Raw genomic sequence first — 26,072 nt, forward strand, 5'->3', positions numbered from 1 at the left:
CCTATTAATCAGCCTGGCCGATATATTGATCTCTCTCTAGTATACTGCACAAATGTGTGTAATTTATTCTGTGCATGTGTGTGTAGACATCAAAAGCAGTGTTGGGGAAGCTCCTTTGAAACTGAACTGTACAAGCTACTCGTTACTTTAAGTAGTTAAACAACAGCAAAGCTCCTCTTTTAAAAAAGTAGTTCCTACAAGCTACTATCAAAAGATACCTAATTACAATGAAGCTATTTAAAGAAGAATACATTTTAGATATATAACATTCAGATTAAAGCACCCCAAGTCTTTTTTTTTTTTTTTTTACTAGAAATTCTCCTCCCTGCTAAGTCAATCTCCAATTTCACTTTCACATTCTTCTTCTTCTGTTTTTGGTGATTCACATTCTTCATGCATATCGCCCCCTACTGGGCGGGGAGGAGAATTTCTGATAAAAAAGAAAAATTGTCAAAAATTGATCTGTTTCTCACCCACACCTATTAAATCGCTTCTGAAGATATCGTATGGATTACTTTTATGCTCCCTTTATGTGGATTTTCAAGCTTCAAACTTTTGGCACCCATTCACTTGCATTGTGAGGACCTACAGAGCTGAAATATTCTTCTAAAAATCTTAATTTGTGTTCTGCAGAAGAAATTAAGTCATATACCTGGGATGCCAGGAGGGTGAGTAAATCATGAGAGAATTTTCATTTTTGGGTGAACTATCCCTTTATGTTGAATTTAATCAGAATGGGTGAAGTTCCACAACAAACTGATATTAGTTCAGGTACTAGTTCCACAATTGTGTGGAAAAACACCTAATGTGACAAATGTAGAACTGTGTGATGAAAAAGCATAACTCGTTGACAAAAGTAGCTTGTTACTAAAAAACGCTACACTTTTGTGAAAACAGCTGAACTACAGTCACGCTACTGAAAAATGCAGTAAAGTTAGTAGCATCACTACATTTAGTTAACAACATCACAACACTGATAAATAGTGTGTTTGTGTGTACCTCCATGTGGTGGCTCTCGTGTGTCCCATATGAGAACTCGGCCGTCATCAGAGGAGCTGGCGAAGACGTTATCATTTACAGGGCTGACGGACAGACCATAGACAGCATCATCATGCAGGAAGACATTAAGCGTCTCACCACGTTCCACATCATGCAGAATCACCTGCTCATCGTTTCCTGTGGTAACAAACAAGAGCATGACATACTGTATATCTTCTGCCCGTTCCATCTGGAGTTGCAGCATCATGAATCTGAGCAGCTGCTAGTTTTACCTCCAGAGAAAACATGCTTGTTGGTGCTGTCGAAAGCCAGACAGAAGATGTTGGACAGGTGCTCCCCCTTCAACTTGATTGGTTTGGCCCTTGAGTGTATTGCTTTCTCCATGTGCCACAGCAACACTCGGCGGTCATCACCACCTACAGCACAAGACAGGGGATGTCAACATATTATTCCTAATGAAGTAATTGAAGCAGAAAAGCAGATGTTCAGTCTAATGGGCCACAATGAGCCACCAAAACACAACACTGTTAAACCATTAGTTTAATCTACCTACGTATTTAAATCCAAAGGTATAAAGGGTCTCTACTGGTTTATACACAACTGATTTGCTGCTTTAACAGGAAACAGCCAGAGCTACAGTGTCTTTTGGAGTTTTGTTATTCGTATCGGAATTAAAAGCACAACTGGCCCGTGTTTCACCAGTGACACCTTTCCAGACACCAGTTCAAGGATTTGAGGGAAACTGAAGAAATCATCTTCATATATTACTAAAGACTACTACTAAACAGACAATAAGGACACGTTTTATTCGAGTCGAGGGATTTCGACTTAAGTACTTGTTGCCATGCAAACATGTTTTCTACATTAAAGATTCTGACAGCATCCAAATGCTATTTCAGTATCACACATCTGTTGCACAAAATGAACCTGAAACTTTGAGGAAACTTTTGCATTCAGTTTTGCAATAAGCGAATGGAAAGGTGACAGCAGACATGATCTGTATTACTGTGCAGAACCTATGCAAAGAAATCAAGCACCACACTTTAGCTTCTTTGCTGCAATTTTACATGCCTAATGTGGAAAAATGTACATATGCAAATGTAAAACCGATACAAAACACAAAAAATAAAGAGTCTAATAGGGATTAAGACCTCCAACCAAAAGAATCAGGAACAGCTGCAAGCAATTATTGAGTCAGCGAATATATGAAAGTACCAAAGAAACTATGGAGGCACTTTTGCACAGTCGGTATTATTTCTACTAGCAGACACTTATGTTGTGCAATGCACATAAAGAAAATATATGCATGCAAAATCTTTCACATGAAGATGTCAAATCGGTCCGAACTCACGTCATGTCTCAAGACTTCATTTGCATTTTATTTTGCATGCATATGTGCATGTTTATTCTATACTCCGTTAGAGACTTGTGTCGGCCTGTCTGTCTCCCTCTCTCAGCTGACTCACATTTGAAAGCTCAGCGTGCAGAACCGGAGGGGACTGAACGGGCACTTACCGGACACCAGCCACTGGCCTCCATTGTTGGAGAACTCGATGGCGTTGACGCAGCCGAAGTGGCCGAGCATGTCCTTCTTGTAGAGGCTGGAGCAGCCGGCCAGCCTGCGCCGCTGGAACTCCTCCTTCAGGTGCGGCTGTCCACCGAGCGTCCTTCGGGTGAGGAACCCGACGGCGCTCCGCATGCCGCAGCCCCGCGTCTCCATCATCTTTCCTCCGTGAAATGAGTCTCAACGCCTGCGTTAGACCGTCATGGGTTTGAACTCGGGGTCTGATTCGGTGCTTTGCTAGTTCTGTTGAGTAATGAGATGTTACATGTTTACCCGTTACAGCGCGAGAGTGCGCAGGTTGTTTTTACGTTGTTTAGAGTCCCATCGACAACACCGGCACTTCCTGCTCCGGTGCGAGCGTGATGACGTCACTTAACCGGATCACACTCAGAACCCAAAAAAAATCAAAATCTTTAAAATTTTCTCTTAAAATATATATTTTAAAACGTTATAAATAGAACAATAAACAAGAAAGATGCGTACAAAGGACTTCTTAGAAATTAACACAATCCTGAGAGCGAGGTTAAGATAGTTTTGTTTTTGACATTCCAGACACATTCAGCGATAAAAGGCGATAACTCTTAAACGGCTTAGCAAATACTTTCCAAAATAGTATTACTGTAAAACGTGGAAAGCTAATAATATTCCACAAGCTTGTTTTCATTATTTTCACCCGATATTATAAGCATTGGCCTGCAAAAGCCGTCGCAATGTGAGTTACCCCGGGAAGAGTTCCTCTTGTCGTAGCCGTAAGTAAGGGACCGTGGAGAAAGTGCAAATGTCCTTTTTTTATTTATTTATTTATTTTAAATAGCTTGGTGTGTGAACTGCAGGTCCAATATAAACCTTCTTTTTGTTCGTTTATAAACCGTCATTCAATAGAGGACAGTGCGCTACTTTCACAACCTTTCATTTTAGCTCTAGTAGTTGAATAGGGAACTGCATGTCCAAAATGAACCTTTCTGTAATAGCTTTTTTGTTGAAGGAGATAGAGGCACGAACCCAACTTCATTCAATAGTGCGCAACTTTCACAACCATTCATTTTAACCCTAACGGTTGAATAGAGAACTGCATGTCCAAAATTAACTTTCTTTTTGTAATAGCTTTTTTGTTGGAGATATAGACACGAAACCAGCATCATTCAATAGAGGACAGTGCGCAACTTTCACAACCATTCGTTTTACCCCTAACGGTTGCTAAGTTGCGCACTGTCCTCCTCTACTGAATGACGTTGGGTTCGTGCCTCTATCTCCTTCAACAAAAAAGCTATTACAAAAAGAAGTTTAATTTTGGACATGCAGTTCCCTATTCAACCACTAGGGGTAAAACGAAAGGGTGTGAAAGTTGCGCACTGTCCTCCTCTATTGAATGACGCTGGTTTCATGTCTCTATGTTTTTCAACAAAAAGCTATTACAAAAAGAAGGTTTATATTGGACATGCAGTTCACACACTAAGCTATTACAACACCAAAAAAACAAAAAAGGGAAAATTGCACTCTCCACGGTCCCTTACTTACGGCTACGACAAGAGGAACTCTTCCCGGGGTAACTCACATTGCGACGGCTTTTGCAGGCCAATGCTTATAATATCGGGTGAAAATAATGAAAACAAGCTTGTGGAATATTATTAGCTTTCCACCTTTTACAGTAATACTATTTTGGAAAGTATTTCCTAAGCTGTTTAAGAGTTATCGCCTTTTATAGCTGAATGTGTCTGGAATATAGTATCTTTAGCGTCTGTAAATGTATTATGTAAAAATATAGCAGATTTACCTTTGTGTTTTAATTTAGAATAGTATATTTTTTTGATACTACATTATTAATAACATTTTAAATAATATATACAAAATTACAGTGATAGAAAAATGCAAACGGAAACCTTATCCAATTATTTCTATATTTGTACAATTAGAAAATGTTAATTATATAATATAATATTTAAAACTTTGAGAATATTTTGAAATAACACTTGGAAAAATACAAAAGTTTGATGAAATTTTCCATCCATCCACAAATTTACACAATAATTAACAAAATAATAAAACTCTTTACTCTCAATAAATACTGTATACACTCACTGAGCACTTTGTTAGGAAAACTATGGTCCTAATAAAGTGCTCAACTTAGTCTTCTGCTGTTGTAGCCCATCCGCCTCAAGTTTCGACCTGTTGTGCATTCAGAGTTGCTATTCTGCTCACTTCTACTGTACAGAGTGGTTATCTGAGTTACCATAGCCTTTCTGTCAGTTCAAACCAGTCTGGCCATTCTCTGTTGAACACTCATCAACAAGGCGTTACCGTCCGCAGAACTACCGCTCGCTGGATGTTTTTTTATTCTTGGCTCTAGAGGCTGTTGTGCATGAAAATCCCAGGTGATTAGCAATCATGCCAGGTCGAAATCACTGAGATCATATTTTTCCCCCATTCTGATGGTTGATGTGAATATTAACTGAAGCTACTGACCCACATCTGAATGATTTTATGTACTGCACTGCTGCCAAACAACTGGCTGATTAATCGCATGAATAAGTAGGTGTACAGGTGTTCCTAATAAAGTGCCCAGTAAGTATATTTATTTGTATTTAAAAATAAGGAGAGCATATTTACCTTTATTTTACAATGAAAAATTATATATATTAGCTAAATATTTAGCTTAGAATTACAAAAATAGAATATTTACATTTCCATTTAATTTTTGCATTTACTGTAAAAATTAGACATTTGAAAAATTGACCTTTTTCTAATGCTGATTTAGGTAAATCTGGCAAAATATAGCAGTTTCTGTAGCCAATTCTGGCTACATGTATCGTTTTTGGTAGCACACTACATTTGGCACCCCAAATACACATTACACATACCTGTATAGTAAAAGTTTTTAATATGGTATTTTAAAGTGATATAAAAACCTTGGAAAACTGGTTTGGTTAAGCTATTTAGATACTTAAATATTCAGTACAAAAAACACAAGCAGAAACCAAAACAAAGACATTTTAGTGCGTGTAGTTTTATTAAGTTTCAGTAAAGGAATAACTGGTAGTTGTTTTTTTTTTTTGTTTGTTTTTTTACAAATACAAATTTATATGAGGAATCCCCCACAACTGGAGCAGAATTTTTAAATAAAAAAAACTAAAATAAGTTTATTATACTTTTTAATAATAAAAAACAAACTAATACTAGTGGCAGGTATTCATTTAAACAGCAAACAGACAGTTCTTTAGCACAGCTTTAATTACTGTATAAATTGACATCATCAGCACAGCTCACTACATACTGTGTAAAAGTATGTGCAACTTTTACACTGTGAACAAGCATGAGGTATTGCCATCAAACCTATATTGACCAGACATATAAAAATACTGATATCATTAGGTTGGGCATTAACCTGTATCAATTGTGACAAGTGTGAGTCAGTGAGTTGAATTATGAGATAGTTCTCTCAAGGGCTAGATTTGTTTGTTTTGACATATTTTCACTAAGGAGCAACAGTGGCACAAATATCGTTCAAGTTAAACACTGCACTATCTGCATATAATGAGGACACCACAATCTCACAATCCTTTCGATTAGAGACTGACAGAAATTTCAGAGCCTCAATAAAGAACACTAAAACATTAGCATCTACGTGTGCTCATGTCACCTAAAGGCAGGCATACACTATGCACTCAAGCTGTGGAACACAGTAATTTTTATGCTACATTTAGTGAGATTAATGATATTTATGTGGCTCCCTTTTAGTGTTTCTGGGTGCATCTCACAAAACATGTCCAGGTCACATTTCAAATAGAAAATATATTTAGAATGGAGAAAATTAAGCTTACTTGACCATTAAGATGTTTTTGAATTGTGACATTTTCATGACTATTACTGTTTGCACATTTCCCTTCCCAAATTCTCACTACCATAATGCATCTGGACATTTTGCTTCTTTTTATAATTCCCTTTATACTCGATGGTGATTCTCATTCAATTTTATGCATTACAGTAAAGAACCCCCTCAATACAATTTATTTTTATTTTATTTATTTTTTTCAAAATCAGTATCAGTTAAAGCAGTACAACAAATACTACCATGATGTGCATTTTTATTTTAATTGTTTTTTTTTTTTTTTATTTAAACAATTTAAATATATATTTTTCTTTTCATTAGAGTAACATGAATAAGACTGGGACAAATGTACTTCATTGTCAAAATAATGTCAACGTATAAAATCTTAATGGTCCAAATAATTTAATAAAAATAATATCTCTTATTTATTTATATTGATTTTAGGGGTGAAATATGATTCAGACTTCAGATGTTTTGTGAGACTCACCTTTCAAATGATTCACCTGGTCTCCAGATCATCAAGTTTTAGGCACAATTTTCTAAAATCCAATTCAGCATCTGGGAGAAACATTGGATATCTAAAAAAAAAAAAAGAAACACCCCTAAACAAGCCAACAAATAAAATAGAACATACATTTCATTCTAAGAAACGGTTACATAAAAATGAAGAGTGCAGCACACAGTGTGACAGTGGTCAGTCTAATGTAGACAGAGTCACAGGCACTCAATCCAGTTTCTGTCAGTTCTTGCAGAGTTCCAACAAGGCTTTGCTGCAGTTTTTACCTGGAGCGAACAGCGCTGTGCACCACAGGAAGCATCATAACAGAAACACAATCTAGTAATGTTTTAAAAGTGCTTTAGCATTTAGTACCTTCAGTGAATACATTCACACACACACACACACACACACACACACCTACAGAAAAAAGTAAACCACACATAGCAAGGCAGAATCTGCAACACGCAAACAGTTAACCTTCAAGAGACTCTCTGAGTTTGTTGAGGTTACACAGTGAGAGAGGACAAAAGAGGATGGAACAAAATCATTTTCCCTGTCAAAAATGTTCTTAATTTTCTTATTTTCCTGTAAAAATATCAAAACTTCCTTAAAAAAGATAAATGTACTTAAGCAAAACTGTGTAAAAATTGCAAGAGAATATATTTTAAAATAGGTTTATTTTTCTTACCCCATTTGCTATACAAATGTTCAGACATTTATCCTTAAAACAAGAAGAAAAAAAGAATTTGCCAATGGGGTAACAAAAACAAATGTAATTCAAGATATATTCTGTGAAAACAAGTCTCAATATCGTACACAATTTTGCTTCTCAAGCAAAGGATATTTCGATATTTTTACTGGAAAACAAAAATACTGATTAAGATGTTTTTTCAGGACCTGTACATTCTGGTGCAGTTTTCAAGAACAAAGCAAAGTAATTCCACAGGAACTACATATGGAAAATCCTGTTAAAAGAAATGAAATCCAGATTCTGTCTTTTGTATATGACAATGCACAGTTCCCCTCTTGCTAGTAAGCTCACTCATGAGTGCGCCAGCTGCTGAAATGATGCCGAGAGGTGTTGAGAAAGCTTTGCAGAATGACACAAACCACCCCAAAATTCACAAGTTATGGAGTTAAATCAGTTCAAAGAATCAGTTCATTAGTCTTCTTTTCTTCATAAACACTAGGCGGTTTTAAAAGCTCAAGAAATACGCCCTGTTGCCAAAACTGCATGAAGTCTTTCGTAAAAGAACAATCAATATCAATGAAATAAAATAAAAAAACTGACGCAAACCATAAGAAAGCAGATATTTAAATAAAAGCATGAGGCAGCACTGGGTGTGAAGGTATGTGGCTGTAGGTCAGTAAGGCCCTTTGGAGGGTCCGAAAACGGCCAGGGGAAAATGTTTCACGTGAGATGACCACTGAGCTGCGAGCTGGAAAAACTTCACATCATTCCATTCTATTCCATCTATCAACACTGCAGAGAGGGGACACAAACATGTGCTCATAATTTACACAAACTCATTATACTTATACATAAATTGTTTACTTAAAGTGGTCATTTCATACTTTATTATAATTGTTACCCAAATTGCGCATTAGTCATGATTTATTTTTATTTTTTGCACAAAAAAACAGTCATAATTTAGGTTTTCATGACCATTTCCCACTCCTTACCCTTGCAATTAAACGGACTGTTTTTTGTTAATGTGCCTGATGTGATAACCTCACAAAAATTTTTACTCATTTCAAAAACACAGTTACAGTAAGGCACTTATACATCCTGATCTCATGAACATTACGTGACAAAAACAATTTCCAAAATGAAACAATGTGCCTTATTACACGTTTCGCTGCAGTTTCCCAGTGAAATGTTCAAGGGGGGGCGCCAAAAGCGAGTGAAATGATGTAATCAGAGGAGTTTTAAAAGGTGAATATTAGATAGAGGTTTTAATGTGTAAAACGTACCACCCAAAAAAAAACTAAACCTAATCAATAGTGATCTAAAATCAAATGAGAGGTAAACAAAACAGACATCCTTAGCCTTAACCAAAACCTGAATCTAACCGATAGTGTTCAAAAACAAAATGCAAAAAAGAAAATACATTTTCTGAAGCAACCAATTTCATCTTGTGTCGCTTCTATGACACTTTCGTCTCATATATCAGCTTCCCTTGTGTTGAACCGCATACATCAGTCCAAAGTCTAACAATCTATGAGGTGAGCTACCGCACAAGCTAATCACACTGGAACAAGTATGTAAATGTTTGTGGGTCTGTAATACAAGCATTAAAATGTATCGTTTTTCAAATGATGCGTTATAGTAAAAGTGTTTCGATATCATAACATGGCATTGTGTGAGTAAAAGTGTGGGAAAAAAGTGTCAATAAAGTATTTATAAACCGTTGTAGTCATGATTTGTGTGAAAGTGAATAAAACACAGTTGTTGCAGCGCCTCTAGTGTTAATTTCAACAGGAAACTGCGACAAAACACAGAAAGTGGCATGTACAAGTCAGTTTACAAAAATGTATTTATAGTCAAATTATTCTATGAGGCTATAATGGAAGTTTCCATAAACATAAAATTAAACACTTTTTTTTAAATGTATAGCCACAAGACGTAAACATTATAATTGTTAACATGATTTTAGTGTGATCAAGTCACAGAGTTTACCAGCTTTGCGCCATTCGCAACAATGTTGTAATACTGGATAAGATTAATAAGCAATTTTATCAGGGGCCTGGGTAGCTCAGCGAGTACTGACGATGACTACCACTCCTGGAGTCGTGAGTTCGAATCCAGGGTGTGCTGAGTGACTCCAGCCAGGTCACATAGGGTAACCTCCTCGTGGTCGCGATTAGGGGTTCTCGCTCTCAATGGGATGCGTGGTAAGTTGTGCGTGGATCGCGGAGGGTAGCATGAGCCTCCACATGCTGTGAGTCTCTGCGGTGTCATGCACAACAAGCCACGTGATAAGAGGCGCAGATTGACGGTCTCAGAAGCGAGGCAACTGAGACTTGTCCTTGTGCCACCTGGATTGAGGTGAGTAACCGCGCCACCATGAGTACCTACTAAGTAGTGGGAATTGGGCATTCCAAGTTGGGAGAAAAGGGGATGATATTTTTTTATTTTTTATAAAAATGAATAAATAAGAAATTTAATCACGCAAAAATCATTTAACACATATGATGTTTACAGTACATATGGTTATACCATATGTATTTTAACAATTGTGTATTTTAATGTTTATTGACTGGGATGATTAATTTTAATTTTACATTTTATTTACGTCTTTCTGTAACAGCCATTTTTGCTTTTTCAAATAAATGAGGGACAAGTCAAAATAATTTATTTGTGGTAATCAACATTATGCCACAAATGCCGTCGATTGAGTTTAACTTGTACTGAACCGGAACATTCCTCTACGTCTTCTATATAAAGGTTTGGCAGACTTAAACACAATTTACTATCTTTGTTTTCTGGTGCATAGGAATAATAATATCTATCCAACTTCCTCATTACCTTATGTGATTAAGTGAGCCAAACTAAGTTTCCAAACACTGAATAGTCGTTGAAATGTGAGCAGTCATATATTATTGTTTCAGGTTTTTGACATCAGAAATGCAAGGATTTCAGAATGAGAAGTTTTTGCAGACTAGCATAAAATAAATGGTCTTTGTAGGCTGGGGAGGAAGTTTTGAGTTCTGAAAGTTACAGTAAGTTTTCATGGTACAATGAACTCTTATCTCAAAAGATCAAGGAAAATGTGATTCCTCACGATATAAGAACAGTTTGCTGATTGTATTGAATTGTTGTTTTGATGAATTATGATTGGTTGCTCACCTTTCAGCATGGTCTGCTGGTGTTTGGCTGTGCAGATGAGTCGACTTATGCCCTCTATCACCTGACTCTTAGACTCCGCCTCTTTATCCTTGGTCTTTTTAGGCAGAAACATCACTGAACACAGAGACACAGTCACAAAATTAACTTCAACAACACTGTACATTTCAAAAACAGTAAAAAAAAAAATGTGTACTAGTGTAAATGTAATGTGTTCCCACACTACCACATAATTGTGTAGTTTATTGCATCCTTGCGTTTCTATGTAACTCTCTTACCCTTCTTATTCTTCTCTTTGGTTACAATAGTCATGGACATGGTTGGCTGATGAGCCGTCTCTGCCCCGCCCAGTGGGAGGCGGCTAACCTGCAGTGAGCGGAAGGTGCACTTAAGTGTGTTTTTGGCAGAGGAATCTCTCTTCTCCACTTCTTTCTTTCTCTCTGATGGAGCAATCCAGTAATCAACCTGAAGACCCATCAGCTCCCCCTGGCCCCCTCCAGGAGAACTGCAGCCACAAACACAAAACTAAAAGACTAAAGAGATCTGAGATACATGGCAGGTATTTAATGAGTGTATTAACAGCATTGTGTTTGTGTTTGTGTGTGTGTGTGTGTGTGTGTGTGTGTGTACCTGGACACATTCACTAAGGGAGAGGAGGGAGGTGTTGGAGATGCTTCTTTCAGTAATGGGGAGATCTGTGCAGGAGGAGTAGAGGAGAGAAGAGCAGATCCCACAGGAGCAGCATCGTCTGAATCACCTATGCACACACATGCACAGATCATTTATAAACTTAAACTTAATCTTAAATATTAATTTGGAAATTAAAGGTTTGATATAGGTTCAATCTAAGTGATATTTGACATATAATGGGCAATGAGTGAAACAAAGAAATAGTTCAACCAAAAATGATAATTCTCTCATCATTTACTCACTCTTATGCTGTCTCAAACTCGTATGACTTTCTTTCTTCTGTGGAACACAAATGAAGATATTTTAATGGAGATATGATGTGAATATATCCATACAGTGCAATTCAATGGGGTCCAACACTTCCTAGCTCCAAAAAGCACATAAAGCCAGCATAAAGGTAATCCATACGACTCCAGTGGTTTAATCCATTTTTTTTGAAGCAATCGGATCGGTTTTGAGCGAGAAAATGTAACACCCTTTTCACTATAAATCTTGAATCTTGAGTAGTCTAGGCGTGTTCATGATTTGAAGCCCGATTTCACATTCTTGCACTTGAAACATGCTCAGAGGGCGTGTCCTGTGCATATAAATGGGCAGAGCACGTGTACTGCACTCTGCGCATGCGTCAAGTGCGAGGAATAGTTGAGTAGTATGGATTAGGAGTACTCCACTTGGGTAGTATGGATTACCTTTATGCTGCCTTTTTGTCCTTTTGGAGCTTGGAAGTGTGGGACCTCATTGACCCCATTGTATGGATATATTCACGTTTTTTATCTCCATCAAAACATCTTTGTTTGTGTTTCATGGATTAATTAAAGTCATACGAGTTTGAGATGGCATAAGGGTGAGTAAATGATGACAGAATTATCATTTTTGGGTGAACTCCTTTAACTCACCAGATGTGGCAGAAGTGTGTTCAACAATCCCCACTTTCACTACCTACAGACCGATTTAAAACACAGGCAATATAAGTCAAATACAACATTTACAAAAACATTTCACAGCAATATATACTTAATTGTAAAAACTACATATGAGAATGAAACAAGGTCTGGATGACGAACCCCAATAAAAGGGATGAACTTCTGAGACGAGTCTTCATCAAGACTGTGAGAGAGAACAGAGAAATTTGAACACATGGTTAAATTACTAATACATTAACCCAATTAAATCAATTAAGCTATTAAAGAGCACAAAACCAAAGTAGAGAGGAACCTTTCAAACTCTGAGAGAAGACTTGTAACATTATTTTAGCATTCCAACTTTCTGCTTTGTTCACTCTAGCCCCTCCCACTATCTATTCTGTCACTCCCAGCCCCTCCCACTTACCATTCAGTCCCAATTAGCCCTCCCACTCATTGCCCCTCCCACAGTCTGTCCTGTCACTTTCAGGCCATCTCAACCATCAATTAAACACATTAGACTAATTAGATGTCCAATGAAGCACGTCTTAGACATGCTGAAAAGAAATGCAGCAAAGCAAGACATGCCAACATTCATCTAATCGCTTGCTCTCATTATGCAACTGCCCCACCCACTCCATAGAAGCTACCAAAAAAAAATTTAAACAAAGCAGCATTCCCAGCCAATCAGGGCTCAGATTTAGGCAACTTGAACCAAAGATGGTCTAATGCAGAGATGATCTAAATCTAAAGCTAAATCTAGCAACAATAATAGTATTAAAATAGGCTTGAAAATGTGTTTCTTTACTTATATGTTCTTTAGCTACAAGTGTTTTTGTAACATACTTGTATGTAGTAGATTCAGAAATACAGAATCATTAAACAGAATAATTAATGACAACTAATAACTTCAGCACAAAAAGGGTTTCTGAGGGAGAGCAGTATGTTTAACACTTCCTTTACAAATTTATTTAGCTATAGAATCTACAGGATTTTCTGTTATTTGGAATTCTTCTACTCGCTCTTAAATGCAGTGGCAGGCCGTGCATTTAAAGTCTAGGCCTTCAGTGTGATTCATGCCATTAAGAAAACACAGTTTCACAATGAATAAGACACCCTGTGCCTTTGGGCATCATACATTATGTCGCAGCTAACTAGTAATACCAATTGACATTTTAAAAACATGTCCATGCACGAAAGCTAGAACTTGAAACGACCCTTTATGCTCAAGCAAGCCTAATTTTAAATGCAGCATGACTTTTGTGAAATGAACGTCTCCCGAACAGACATTCAAAAATCATAATTTTTCATATGAATCTACCAAGGAGGTCTATAATACCTGGAAAAATCGATCTAATAATATTTACGATTTAAATGTTGCTTGCAATAAATTTCATTTCATCAGGGTACACGGTTATGCTTGATATCTCAGACCATAAATGCATTCCATTCCCCGATATTCAGGAACCGCAACACTCCGATTTGCTTAGCAGGGGTTTGACTCTCATTAGAGATGTCTCCTAGAAACCCAACTGATAAACAATGCTGCAGCTCTAGCATTTGTGCTACAGGTGTACAATTAAAAGAGATTATAATTTACCATGTTTTATACACCTGTTTCTGCAGGCGTTTGTTAAACAAGCTTTAATATCATGTAATGTGGAAATGAACTCATTTATCGATATTACTTAACAAAGTGAATGTTTATCACTTACTTTGTATATCTCCCTGAGTGTCGACATGTTTGTGTGACATCATGCCCCCGCATCTCGGCGAAATCAGAGTTGAGAATTTCTGCACGAGCCTACAATTTGTAATTCTGACTTCAAGATGCATTCCATTCCACTTTTCCTAGTAGGAAGTTGTAAAATCCGACTTTCCGAGTTGAATGGAACGCAGCACTACTTTTCAAAACTTGATCCGACACTGAATGCTCAAGAAGTCTAATTTACACTTAGAAACCTCCTGATGTTGCTATAACAATGCAAAAAGCACTTACCAATTTACTTGAAGTGAAAATCAGTACTCCTTTCCTGTTTAATAAATTAAGCAATCCCATGGTCATGCAGAACATCTCGTGTTTGTAAATCCATAAGGATCTCTTTCTCAGCGGCAATACCAGCAGTGATGACAGCCAACTCGTCAGCAAGATCTCGCGCGCTTCGCTTTCAAATTATGTACATCACTTAAAAAGTGTGATTGCGCTACTCAAGGCCAGCTAGAAGGCCTCGACCGGGACATATCCTAAAGATCACACCCACCAAGAACAAATAAATCAATCTGATTGGCTGATGAATCTGACAATCTGACTTCAGTTGCTCATTCATTTGCACTGTTGAGGGATTGTGGAAATTCTGAAGGCCTGACGGGGTGGAGCTCAAACTCACGCGCTGCTTCGGGCATGCGATTTGTAAAACAGTTGTCACGCTTCGCTTGTTAGCATCAAGGAATAAATTCTGACTGGATAAACTTTTCGTTTTTCTCTATTTGTTTATAGATTAATTAAGAGTGGAAAGCGATTAAAAATACATAGGTAAAAAGGTGATTGAGAATGAAAGGATGAAAAATATTTATTTATTTGGCATGTTAGGCCAGCAGAGAAGGCTTTGCTGGCCCTGAGAATTTGCCACTGCTTAAATATAACATTTTTGACATCTCATGTTTTAAACCATCTCTGATATTTAGAAGAGCAAAACTCAGAAGGGAAGCAAACTAGAGGAGAACAGAAAGAACCACATGTGCCAGCCAATCACCCCAAAATCAATGCAACACAAGCCTAAATATAGGGAGTAGCACATAATTCCCACATCGGTTCAGAAATAATGGCAGATTTGAAACTCAGTGAAAGGTGCAACAGATGGTCTATTAGCACTTCAGAGAATACAGAGACACTTATGAAACCAATAGCAGAGAATTCAGCCAAAATCAGCAGCAATACTTCAAGCACCTGCTTGGAGAATCAAGAGTGAGTGTTGTGCAGTTTACTCTGATTGATCACTAGAGCACTCGAAGGGAGAAAAGGAAAACTGAGCTAAGACAGAAAGAGAAGAAATAATTTTACCTCCATCATATGGTCTGTTCACCTCATCATTTGCTCAAAAAGATATTAAACTGGAATCTTTTGAAATAATTTGTATCCTTCATTTTGCTATTCAGATGACACAGAATCAAGAATATTTATGTTTTGAATCTTTTCTAAAAAGCTTAAAGGTGAAGCGTATAACTTCTGCTGCAATCAACCTACAAAGGTGTCTCTGCTTGTTAATCTGGAAAAAGAGAAAATATTTGTATATTGAAAGAATTTACATTCAAAACTGCACATTGCGTGCTCTGCTAAAGGACAGAGGTGCACAGAGCTTGACAGGGGTAATATTCATATCCCAGAGCAGCAAGAGAACCAATAAAACATTCAGATCCTTTCCACACTACAGACTTTAACACATGATTTAAGGGTAAAAACCAAAAAGAGTCTAAAGAGGAGGAGACAAACCACTTGAACAGGAGAAATTGTAACACTCAGTATGGTAGCTGTAGAACAGAAAGTCCCGCATTTTAGTTAAAAGAGCCAATCACTGCACTGCCTTATCTCATAGAGCTGTTCAGTCATGCTGTTAATTTGTAGACCAACTCGAAATGCTAATTCACCAAGGGTTCCCTCCAGAAGTTGCTAATAAGTTGCCACATAAGGACTACGTTGGTTGTCCGATTTGTCAAACACATAAATTAATATACTTCTTGTAGTTGTGGTCCTTATTTTACTACAATTTTACTATGTGATTCTAAAAACCCATAAGAGGGAATTCATGGCTTGAAAATGCTAATTCTCGTTCAAGCATTAGGATGACAAACTTGATAACTTTTTTGCTCGAGAACATGCTTGTGCATTAACTTCACCAACATAGAAAACAGTTTTTAAAGCTTATTTTCAGCTAAAGAAGCAAAATTAATGATCCTACTTTTGTCGGGTTTTGTTGCTGGTTTGAGATATGTAAAAAAAAACACAAGCTTAGCCAACAGTTTTGAAGATTTGTGTCAGTTTTGAATTCACAAGCATACTGAAATGTTTTGTGCCAGAATTGACCCTGAATCAGAAAGTGTGGATAGAATCTTAGTTTCAACAGCATCTCTCTGCTCCCTCTCAGCTAATACATGCCACTTAATACTACTTGAGAGAGAGAAATAAAAAGTAAGAGACAGATTAAGAAATGCGTCTGATTGGCTACGATATCAGTACAGGCAGGAAGACCACAATACCTTAATGCAAAATCAAAATGAAAGCTCTTTTTCCTTCAGAGAGGGCGAGGAAAAGAAAAAATAAACAGAAATAAGTATGTTATTTACATACAGAGATGATAACCAGTGACATTAACATGCTGTCCAAACATGACATTAAGGAGAAGGATGCTCACTAAAGATGCAAATATTTGGAAGAATGAACTTCAGATGAACACAATCATCAAACACATCTGATTAAGTGGAGTGGAATACCAGATATTTGCATCTGTAGAGCACCTGGCAGTAAACCCAGCCTCTATTAACATATTCAAAGCACTTTTCATATCATCAATTTATTGATTTATTTTTAATTGTATTTAGACAAATACAATTATAGACACTCATAATCTTTGAATATGTTTTCAAAGATGGTACAATGTAAAATGAATAAGCTAGTACAGCCAAAAAATAAAATTGTGTCATCATTTTCTCACCCTCATGTCTTTCGAAACGTATGTGACTTGCTTTCTTTGAACGATAAAAATAATTATTTATTGCAGAATGTCTTTTCCTTACAAAATAAAGTGAATGGCGACCATGGCTGTCAAACATGATTTTCAGGGGACCCGGGTAGCTCTGTGGCAAAGATGCTGGCTACCACCCCTGGAGCTACCACCCCAGGAGCTACCACCCCAGGGCGTGCAGAATGACACCAGCCGGGGTCTCCTAAGAAATCAAATTTGCCCGGTTGCTAGGGAGGGTGATCTCCTTGTGATCACTATAAGGTGGTTTGCTCTCGGTGTTGGGCATGGTTGCCGCAGTGGGTGGCGTGAAGCCTCCACACACGCTGTGCCTCCGCGGTGGCGTGCCCAGCGAGCCACGTGATAAGATGTGCGAGTAGATGGTCACAGACGCGGAGGCAGCTGGGATCCGTCCTCTGCCACCCGGACTGAGGTGAGTCACTACGCCATCACGAGGACTTAGTGTGTACATTGGGAATTGGACATTCCAAATAACATTTTTTAAAAAAGCATGATTTTCAATATTCAGTATTTTCAGTGGATAACAACTAAACATTTCTATTAAATGGAATATAGCGCACAAGCTGTATGGACCACATTTATAATGCTTTCATGGTGTCTTTTTGTACATTTTGGACCTTGACAGCTCCTGGTCCCAATCCACTTGCATTGTATGGAAAAGAGCAGCTTGAACATTCTGCTAAACTTCTCCTTTGGTGTTTCATGGAAGAAAAAAGTTAAATAGGTTTGGAACAACATGACAGTGAGTAAATGATGACAGAATGTTCTTTTTGGGTGAATTATCCATTTAAAAATCACACTGATATTTTATATTCATTGTATTCAGCACAGCCTGCATGTTGCCTCCTCTGAAAAGTTTAATTCTTTTGTATAAACACAGATGAGGTTGCTATTTGCATGTGTGTTACCTCTTCTGCTTGTAGGTTAACATGGCCTCTGCTATGGGCAACTGATGAGCTCCATTTGCCCCCAACATATACTGTGTTACCCTGGAAACCACATCTGGACTGTCCTGAACTGTTTGGAGAGATGGAAGGAGAAGGTGGGACAAAGACCAAAATCTTGGAAATGTTCTTGTATGTCTTGTAAAATTGTAATGGTAAAATTATATTATTTAAAATTGTAAACATACAAATGTCTAAACATTCTAATTTAAAAATGACTTTAGACTTAAAACTTATGGTGTGAGACATCCACATTCTGAGAGAGTGAGAAGGAAGAACGAAAGGACAGAAGAAAGGATGGACGGATGGATAGTTAGCAGCAAGTAAATTCTCCTATGACGGGTAATGTCGTTAAACTAACACATCTTATGCACTTTACATTCAAAAAAATTATTGCAAGGTGCTTGCTATTTAAAAAAAAGTTACATTTATTGTTACGATTTAACAGTGTTGAAGTATTGAATTTGTTGTAGGCTATTAGACAAGGCAACTCCATTAGCAGGCGGATCAGACAATGTCAAAGCCTGTCTTTATATTCTTAAGAAAAAAATTAAGATGTTCTTAAGAAAATATTAGAGAACTTAAGAATTTTTCAAGAATTGCACTTAGGAACGTTCTTACGAACTTCTTATAATTTATCCTAAGAACTTTCTTAATTTTTTTCTTAAGAACATTTTCGTGAATCCGGCCCCAGGTCACCTAAGCAACTGGCCTTGTTGCTAAGGTGGGTAGAGTCACATGGGGTAATCTCCTCGTGGTCGCTATAATGTGGTTCTCGCTCTCGGTGGGGCGTGTGGTGAGTTGTGCGTGGATGCCGCAGAGAATAGCATGAAGCCTCCACAGGCACTATGTCTCCACGGTAAAGCGCTCAACAAGCCACGTGATAAGATGCGCGGATTGACAGTCTCAGACGCAGAGGCAACTGAGATTCGTCCTCCGCCACCCAGATTGAGGCAAGTCACTACACCACCAGAGCGACTTAGAGCGCATTGGAAATTGGGCATTCCAAAACTGGGAGAAAATGGGAGGGAAAAAAAAATAGGAATGGAAGGAAGTTTTAACAGTAACTCGAAAGGAAGGCGGAAGTGAAAAAGAAGAGAAGAAAGAAAGAAAGAGAGAAAGAAAGAAAGGACAAAAGGAATGAAGGATGGAAGGAAGTTGTAACAGTAACTTGAAAGGAAAAATGGTAGGAAGGAACAAGTATGAGAGAAACAGTTACCTGAGGTTGGTGCTTCTAGTTTGCTGAAAAGATCTCTCCATGCAGAGTCCTGGAACAGACTGTTATATCTGTAGTCTATGCTGGCCAGATATTTAGCCACTGGATGAACACCTACACACACACATACACACACACAGTATTTTTACAGTTTATAGCAGTTCTGGAGGGGTTTTATTGGTCAGTCCTCATCGTCTACCAATTTTTCCCCCTGAACCATCTTACCAAGAGGGATGATAAGGAATCGCAGGTATCCGAGCCAGTTGGGGGTTTTGTGTGTCAGGTGATCAACAAATAAACGCAAAACTGCAGACAGGTAATGCTGAGGTCCTGCCACTCCGATCCGCACTGGAGATGGAGTGACCGAGTTACTGTTACAACTAGACAGAGACAAGCAGAAAAAAAAAGACGAAATATGTTCGACCTTAAATAGCAGCAATAAAAAAAGTATGTGTTTGTGTGTCTGTTTCAGAGTGACTGAGAGACTCACAATCTTTGTATGCGAGAGATGATGGTGCTGAATGCAGCCTGTATGTCAGCCGTGGTGCACGTACACACAACAGGAAGACCGTGATTCTGTAACACCTCAGATACATACTGTGAGAGAGAAGAGGATGAGAACAGGAGACAGAGCTTTTATAATTATAAATGATCAACCGTTAATGCTGGGCGGTATAGCAGTTTATAACATGAAATGTGTCTACAGGTAAAGATTTCGCTATTCAGTTTATACCATGGTAGATTGCATGACTATAAGTGGGCAGGAAAACTTTACTTAATTTATACCTAGCTTATTTACAAAAAACTATAGATTAATGCGAAAAAAACAGAATAGGATGTGTCCCAAACTTGCAGAATTAACATGGAATTAAACTGTTTAGTAGTGAGAGTGTGCATATATCAACTATTTTATTGAGTAACTGTTTCGAATAAGGCTCATCCAATCAGAATTTAGTCAGAACGATCCATTTTATAATATTAGTTTTATTATTTTGAGTCTTTTGGTTTTAGTTCAAGTGTTACATCTGTGTATTTCCATTTCTTTGTTATGAATAATCTTTTCTTTTGGTTTGCATCCATGAAATTCCAAATAATTAGAAAAAATTAGAAAGCACTTTAAGAGTTTACTTCACTGGATTCTTCAAAAATAGGCATTATATAATATATAATTAGATAAATAATTTAATACATAAACCATTTTTCATGAATTTCCAGATTTTTGACTACCACACCAGGAGTCGCAAGTTCGAATCCAGGGTGTGCTGAGTGACTCCAGTCAGGCTTCCCAAGCAACCAACTGGCCCGGTTGCTAGGGTGGGTAGAGTTACGTTGGGTTAACCTCCTCGTGGTCGCTATAATGTGGTTCTCGCTCTCGGTAGGGCACGTAGTGAGTTGTGCGTGGATGCCGCGGAGAATAGCGTGGGCCTCCACACGCGCTACGTCTCCACGTTAATGTGCTCAACAAGCCATGTGTTAAGATGCGTGGATTGACTGTTTCAGACGCAGAGGCAACTGAGATTTGTCCTCCGCCACCCGGATTGAGGCGAGTCACTACGCCACCACGAGGACTTAGAGCGCATTGGGAATTGGGCATTCCAAATTGGGGAGAAAATCAACAACAACAAAAAAATCATACCTGGCCCTGCCAGTCAGAGGTGTTGATGAGGATGATGCTGTCGGGCAGATGGCTGTCTGACACCAGGATGTGGTTCAGCTGGTCATAAACTGTTTTGCGTGGAATCTAACCAGAACACAGACCAAAATCCATTCACTGAGAATTGTTTTTAAATACAACGTAAATTTAAACCAAAATGAGATTAGTTGCATTTGTTATGTGCAGTGACATTCTGTCTTACCTGTAGGTGGCAGCGTGTGTCAAATGAACGCTCATTGTCCAGACTGTTGGCTCTTTCATTGGGCGGTCGACTCGGCTGCCTCTCCTTAAGAGATGTGCTCCGCCCCCGTCGCCCTGCCAGCTTTGGCTCCACCCTTCGGAAAGAAGGAGAAAGTGGTTCACATTACAGCACTTGCGGGTAAATAACTGATCACACCACAAACAGATAGCACCACCAGTGGGAGCCCTCTTTAAAAATAAAATCAAAAAGAATTTACAGCTGCTGTTAACTGGAAAATGTGTGTACACTAATCCTTTTACCACTGTGAAAGAGGGTATGTGTATCCTCACCGGTTAGACGGAATGATTAGCGACTCCGTTTTGGTCAGCCTGCCTTTAGGAGGCAGCCTCTGCATGAAAGAGTCCATGTTGTCCATCATCTCTAACTCTGTGGTAGGGGTCACAACCTCAGAATGACCCTGACAGCCCAGAGACATATAATTAAATGTCAGAAACACACATGACACATTTATGAAGCAAATTAAATTAATTCAAGCTACAACCACCAAATATCTTTGTGGTCTTGTTTACAAGCTCTGATTAAATTTTAAAGTAAGTCTTAATAAAATGTTCAGTGTGGAGATTCTGGAGTTATTGGACATGATTCAGCATTAGTGTGTCTGCCAAAGCTGATCTCAAAGCAGACGAGTGTGCAAGTCTTTATCTGATATTCAGTGAATATCTGGAGGCAATTAAGGACGTACCAGTGAAACATTATCCGATTCATTATCCATCTGAAACTTCCCACCTACAGCTCTCATTTTATCAGGATCCATCTGAAAAGAGAAAGACTTTTTACAACACATATTGTTCCAAAGCAGCTTTACAGAAAATAGAAAAACAGTAATCCAAAGGAATACTTTATCATAAAGTAGTAATTATACTGTAATAATGGGTTGGTTTAGGGTTAGTTATTAGGTTAGTAGTAAATATAACAACTTTCTATGAAGACAATAGGGTCAGTTAGGGTTGGTTATTCAGTTAACGGCTGTAACCATCATTAGGGTTGCCACCTTAAAAGTGGAAAAAGTAAGGGACATCCTAGATACCAAAATTAAAGTCTGTATGTGTTCTTACTGGACTGGGTGGCTCTCTGTGACTGCGGATGCTGTGAATGCTGCCAATCTCTGTCTGAGAACTAGAGAGAGAAATTCCTTCGAAATAAGGTCTAAACCACACACACACACACACACACAGAGATAAACAGATGAGGTTTAATGAAATAAAATAAAAAAAAACACAAATTGCATTTAATTGCATGTACACTGAACACACATTGATGTACATAATCTCTCTTGATCATACTTGAGTTTGGGTTTTGGGGTGCTAAGAACACTTTCATCATCATCCAGATCTGGTCCACTGTCACTCGGATTCTCAAACTCCAAACTTTCCAGATCCAGATCTTCCTCCACCTCCGGAGGCGGCTCAGCTGGGTCCTGCTCTGAGTCCAACACCTACAAACATATAATCCCATTATGTACCATCATGTTTATTCCTAATTTGTACTGTGTTGAGGTGTTGGGCAATAGGATGGGGAAGGGTGATGATACAGAAGGCAGAGTAGAACAATAAGGATGGCTGGATGGCCTGATAGCCCGGTGCCAGAGTGAGAGACTTTGGGGCCCGTTGACGGAATTGCCACTTACCTATCGGACCAATGCTAAATTCATTTACTTGTTTTATTGCCTTGTGAACTTAAACATTTGGTATTCTGTGAAGTATTGAACATTGGTGAGATATTTAAAGGGATAGTTCACCCAAAAATGAAAATTCTCTCATTATTTACTCACCCTCATGCCATCCCAGATGTATATGACTTTATTTCTTCTGCAGAGTATCTCAGCTCTCAACACAATGCAAGTGAATGGGTACCAAAAATCTGAAGCTCCAAAAAGCACATATAGGCAGAATAAAAGTAATCCATACGACTCCAGTGGTTAAATCTCTATCTTCAGAAGCGATATGATAAGTGTGGGTGAGAAACAGATAAATATTTAAGTCCTTTTTTACTATAAATCCTCCTCCCTGCCCAGTAGGTGGCGATAAGCATGAAGAATGTGAATAACAAAAAAAAACAAAAGAAGAATGTTATAGTTAAAGTGGATATTTACAGTAAAAAAGACTTAAATATTGATCTGTCTCTCACCCACACATCATATCGCTTCAGAAGACATGGATTAAACTGCTGGAGTCTTATGGATTACTTTTATGCTGCCTTTATGTGGTTTTTGGAGCTTAAAAATTTTGGTACCCATTAATTTGCAGTGTATGGACCAACAGAGCTGAGATATTCTTCTAAAAATCTTCATTTGTGTTCAGCAGAAGAGCGAAAGTCATACACATCTTGGATGGCATAAGGGTGACAAAATTATGACAATTTTTCATTTTAGGTGAACTATTCCTTAAATCAGCAGAATTCATAACAACAAAGTAAAGATATCTAGCTGGCAAGTTGAACATTATAAACAAAACACTGCACACTGTACCATCATCAAGTTTTTGACTAACCCATATAAAAATATCTTGTTAAAAATGAAATGAATCTTTTTTTTTTGGTGGTTGGGCCAGTGCAAATATTGGCAGGGCATGTACAAATCTGAACTACTGGCCAGCCAGCCAAAAAATAAATAATAATTAATTGTTGAACTGTACAGAAGGGGAATCATAATCTGCTGGGACAGAAAATACTCTTAGCTACTTAGCTGCAGAAGTATCATGTGATGTTCTGAATATTATGAATGACAATAGAAATCAATCAAGGACTTTGTTTGCAACTATCGATGGTCTCTGTAAATCCAGTTCCTCAATGACCCCTAATAGCACTAATGTCATTTTTGCTACTGAACTTGATATTATATAAGAAATCGTATTATATTGTTAAAGGACTTATTGCACTGTCTCTCACTTTCTTCTCTGCTATGGCCCGCAAGAAATTTTAGGACTTTGTATTGCAGCGCTTCTCATGTTCCTGCCTCAGGATGAATTGCTCATGTTGTTGTATTCCTCGGTTGTAAACTGAAAACCGCTGTAGTCAAACCGTAAATTCACTGTCTTAAGTAACTTTAGGCTTGTTTCCAAATCACTCTAATAAGTCTAACAGCTAAATTATTTTGACAGTAAAATATAATTGAAAATCTTCAGTCAGGCTTCAGATGTTTCCATAATAAGAATCAGAGCATGTCAGAACATTAAGTAATCTGAGACTCAATGCTGATGAGAATCATGTTTCTGTCCCCCGCTGGACATCTCTGTTACCTCACTGCACATCACAGCTCACTTCCTGTCCTTGAGAACAGGACTGACCTCTGAACCCAAGACGACACATGTTTACAGTGCTGTAGGCAGCATTTTCATTTCACGCTTACTGATCATGTGTGTAGAAGGTTAAATATATGGAATGGTGTTTCAACTAGGTTACAATGGTTCGGAATGGAATACTAGCTCACTACTGACTAAACACTGTGCAAACTGCTTACTATTGTTTAAAAATAGTATGTTAAACAGAACACATTGTAATTCCATGAGTACAGAAAAGTTGCATACTGTGTGCACAGTATACATACTACAGTATTTACTTACAGTATGGTAGTATTCTATTATTTTTTTTATTTTTATTTTTTATTTGGAATGCCCAATTCCCAATGCGCTCTAAGTCCTCGTGGTGGCGTAGTGACTCTCCTCAATCCGGGTGGCGAAAGACGAATCTCAGTTGCCTCCGCGTCTGAGACCGTCAATCCGCACATCTTATCACGTGGCTTGTCGAGCACGTTACCGCGGAGACATAGCGCGTGTGGAGGCTTCATGCTATTCTCCGCGGCATCCACGCACAACTCACCACGCGCCCCACACAGAGATCGAGAACCACATTATAGAGACCACTAGGAGTTTACCCCATGTGACTCTACCCTCTCTAGCAACCAGGCCAATTTGGTTGCTTAGGAGACCTGGCTGGAGTCACTCAGCACGCCCTGGATTCGAACTCGCAACTCCAGGTGTGGTAGTCAGCGTCTTTACTTGTTGAGCTACCCAGGACCCTGGTAGTATGCTATTCTAAACATAGCCAACATCCTTGTTCCAGCCCAGCTCTCACTATACAGAACTGTACTTGCAAGATTATCGGCTAACATCAATTCAGTTTCCACATGACTGCTGATCATGCAGAGCTAAATTAATCTGTGGAGCCATGCGCGGGTCAGAACTCATGTCCACTGACTTGCATGCGGTTTACAATCATACAACCGGAGAATAAATCTTCTTTCTGAACTAAACAATGATAAAAAAAAAATAATAATAATAATAATAATAATAATAATAATAATAATAATAATAATTGGCTTTAATAGAATGTGATATATAAAAATAATCAACCAGCTATCATGTCAGAGGTGAGGGGCCCTAGTAAATCTAAAGTACATTTAGTTAAACCCAAACTAACACAAACACAGATTGTTATTTCCAAGAAAATTAGCCACAGGTTTCCTTCATGCATGAAGAGTGTAAAAAACATCTTACTGGGTATTTGCACAGGTCAACAAGCACAAACTGACAAATATTTCACATATCTACACTAATGGGCCTCTTTATACATTCACATAGTCAAAATATTCTGAACACACTCAGTTATACATACCAGATATGACTCAAACACAATACAGTACACACACAAACATTTAATTGTAAAGACTTCCCATTGACCTCCAATCCAAAATTATGCTTTTTATAACTACAACCCCAATTTCGAAAAAGTTGTGACAGTTTGAAAAATGCTAATAAAAACAAAAATGAGTGATTTGTAAATTATAATCACCCTTTGTTATATTGAAAGCTCTACAACTACACATTAAATGATGTTTTACCCTGTGAATTTCATTGTTTTTTTTTTTGTTTTTTTTATGTACAGTAATTACAAATCAGATGATTGCAACACGCTC

The 26,072-nt window shown here is 38.0% G+C and overlaps 2 protein-coding genes across 4 annotated transcripts in view; both read right to left on the reverse strand.

The window, feature by feature from the left end:
* The window catches only part of LOC127413891 (DDB1- and CUL4-associated factor 5-like), an 18,822-nt gene extending 15,543 nt beyond the window's left edge, over nucleotides 1–3,279 (reverse strand). Inside the window, exons 1-3 of the mRNA XM_051651452.1 lie at nucleotides 2,515–3,279; nucleotides 1,272–1,415; nucleotides 1,000–1,176 (exon numbers count right to left, since the gene is read on the reverse strand). Coding sequence (XP_051507412.1) covers nucleotides 1,000–1,176; nucleotides 1,272–1,415; nucleotides 2,515–2,722 — 529 coding nt within the window. The 5' untranslated portion in view covers nucleotides 2,723–3,279. The remainder of the gene's footprint in view (nucleotides 1–999; nucleotides 1,177–1,271; nucleotides 1,416–2,514) is intronic.
* A 2,272-nt stretch (nucleotides 3,280–5,551) lies between these two features.
* Nucleotides 5,552–26,072, reverse strand: part of LOC127413888 (phosphofurin acidic cluster sorting protein 2-like) — a 52,557-nt gene continuing 32,036 nt past the window's right edge. For 2 of the 3 annotated variants that reach the window (XM_051651447.1, XM_051651446.1), the window contains exons 9-25: nucleotides 22,444–22,595; nucleotides 22,216–22,306; nucleotides 21,843–21,914; nucleotides 21,430–21,557; nucleotides 21,101–21,233; nucleotides 20,881–20,985; nucleotides 19,735–19,841; nucleotides 19,470–19,624; nucleotides 19,248–19,358; nucleotides 17,993–18,101; nucleotides 16,582–16,614; nucleotides 12,490–12,532; nucleotides 12,322–12,364; nucleotides 11,366–11,492; nucleotides 11,014–11,240; nucleotides 10,739–10,852; nucleotides 5,552–8,371 (exon numbers count right to left, since the gene is read on the reverse strand). In XM_051651447.1, the coding sequence (XP_051507407.1) occupies nucleotides 8,253–8,371; nucleotides 10,739–10,852; nucleotides 11,014–11,240; nucleotides 11,366–11,492; nucleotides 12,322–12,364; nucleotides 12,490–12,532; nucleotides 16,582–16,614; nucleotides 17,993–18,101; nucleotides 19,248–19,358; nucleotides 19,470–19,624; nucleotides 19,735–19,841; nucleotides 20,881–20,985; nucleotides 21,101–21,233; nucleotides 21,430–21,557; nucleotides 21,843–21,914; nucleotides 22,216–22,306; nucleotides 22,444–22,595 (1,869 nt within the window). In that variant the 3' untranslated portion in view covers nucleotides 5,552–8,252. The remainder of the gene's footprint in view (nucleotides 8,372–10,738; nucleotides 10,853–11,013; nucleotides 11,241–11,365; nucleotides 11,493–12,321; nucleotides 12,365–12,489; nucleotides 12,533–16,581; nucleotides 16,615–17,992; nucleotides 18,102–19,247; nucleotides 19,359–19,469; nucleotides 19,625–19,734; nucleotides 19,842–20,880; nucleotides 20,986–21,100; nucleotides 21,234–21,429; nucleotides 21,558–21,842; nucleotides 21,915–22,215; nucleotides 22,307–22,443; nucleotides 22,596–26,072) is intronic. The other variant, XM_051651448.1, reaches the window with a different exon arrangement.

The sequence above is a fragment of the Myxocyprinus asiaticus genome, chromosome 23 (genome assembly GCF_019703515.2).
Source record: "Myxocyprinus asiaticus isolate MX2 ecotype Aquarium Trade chromosome 23, UBuf_Myxa_2, whole genome shotgun sequence".
NCBI classification, from domain to species: domain Eukaryota; kingdom Metazoa; phylum Chordata; class Actinopteri; order Cypriniformes; family Catostomidae; genus Myxocyprinus; species Myxocyprinus asiaticus.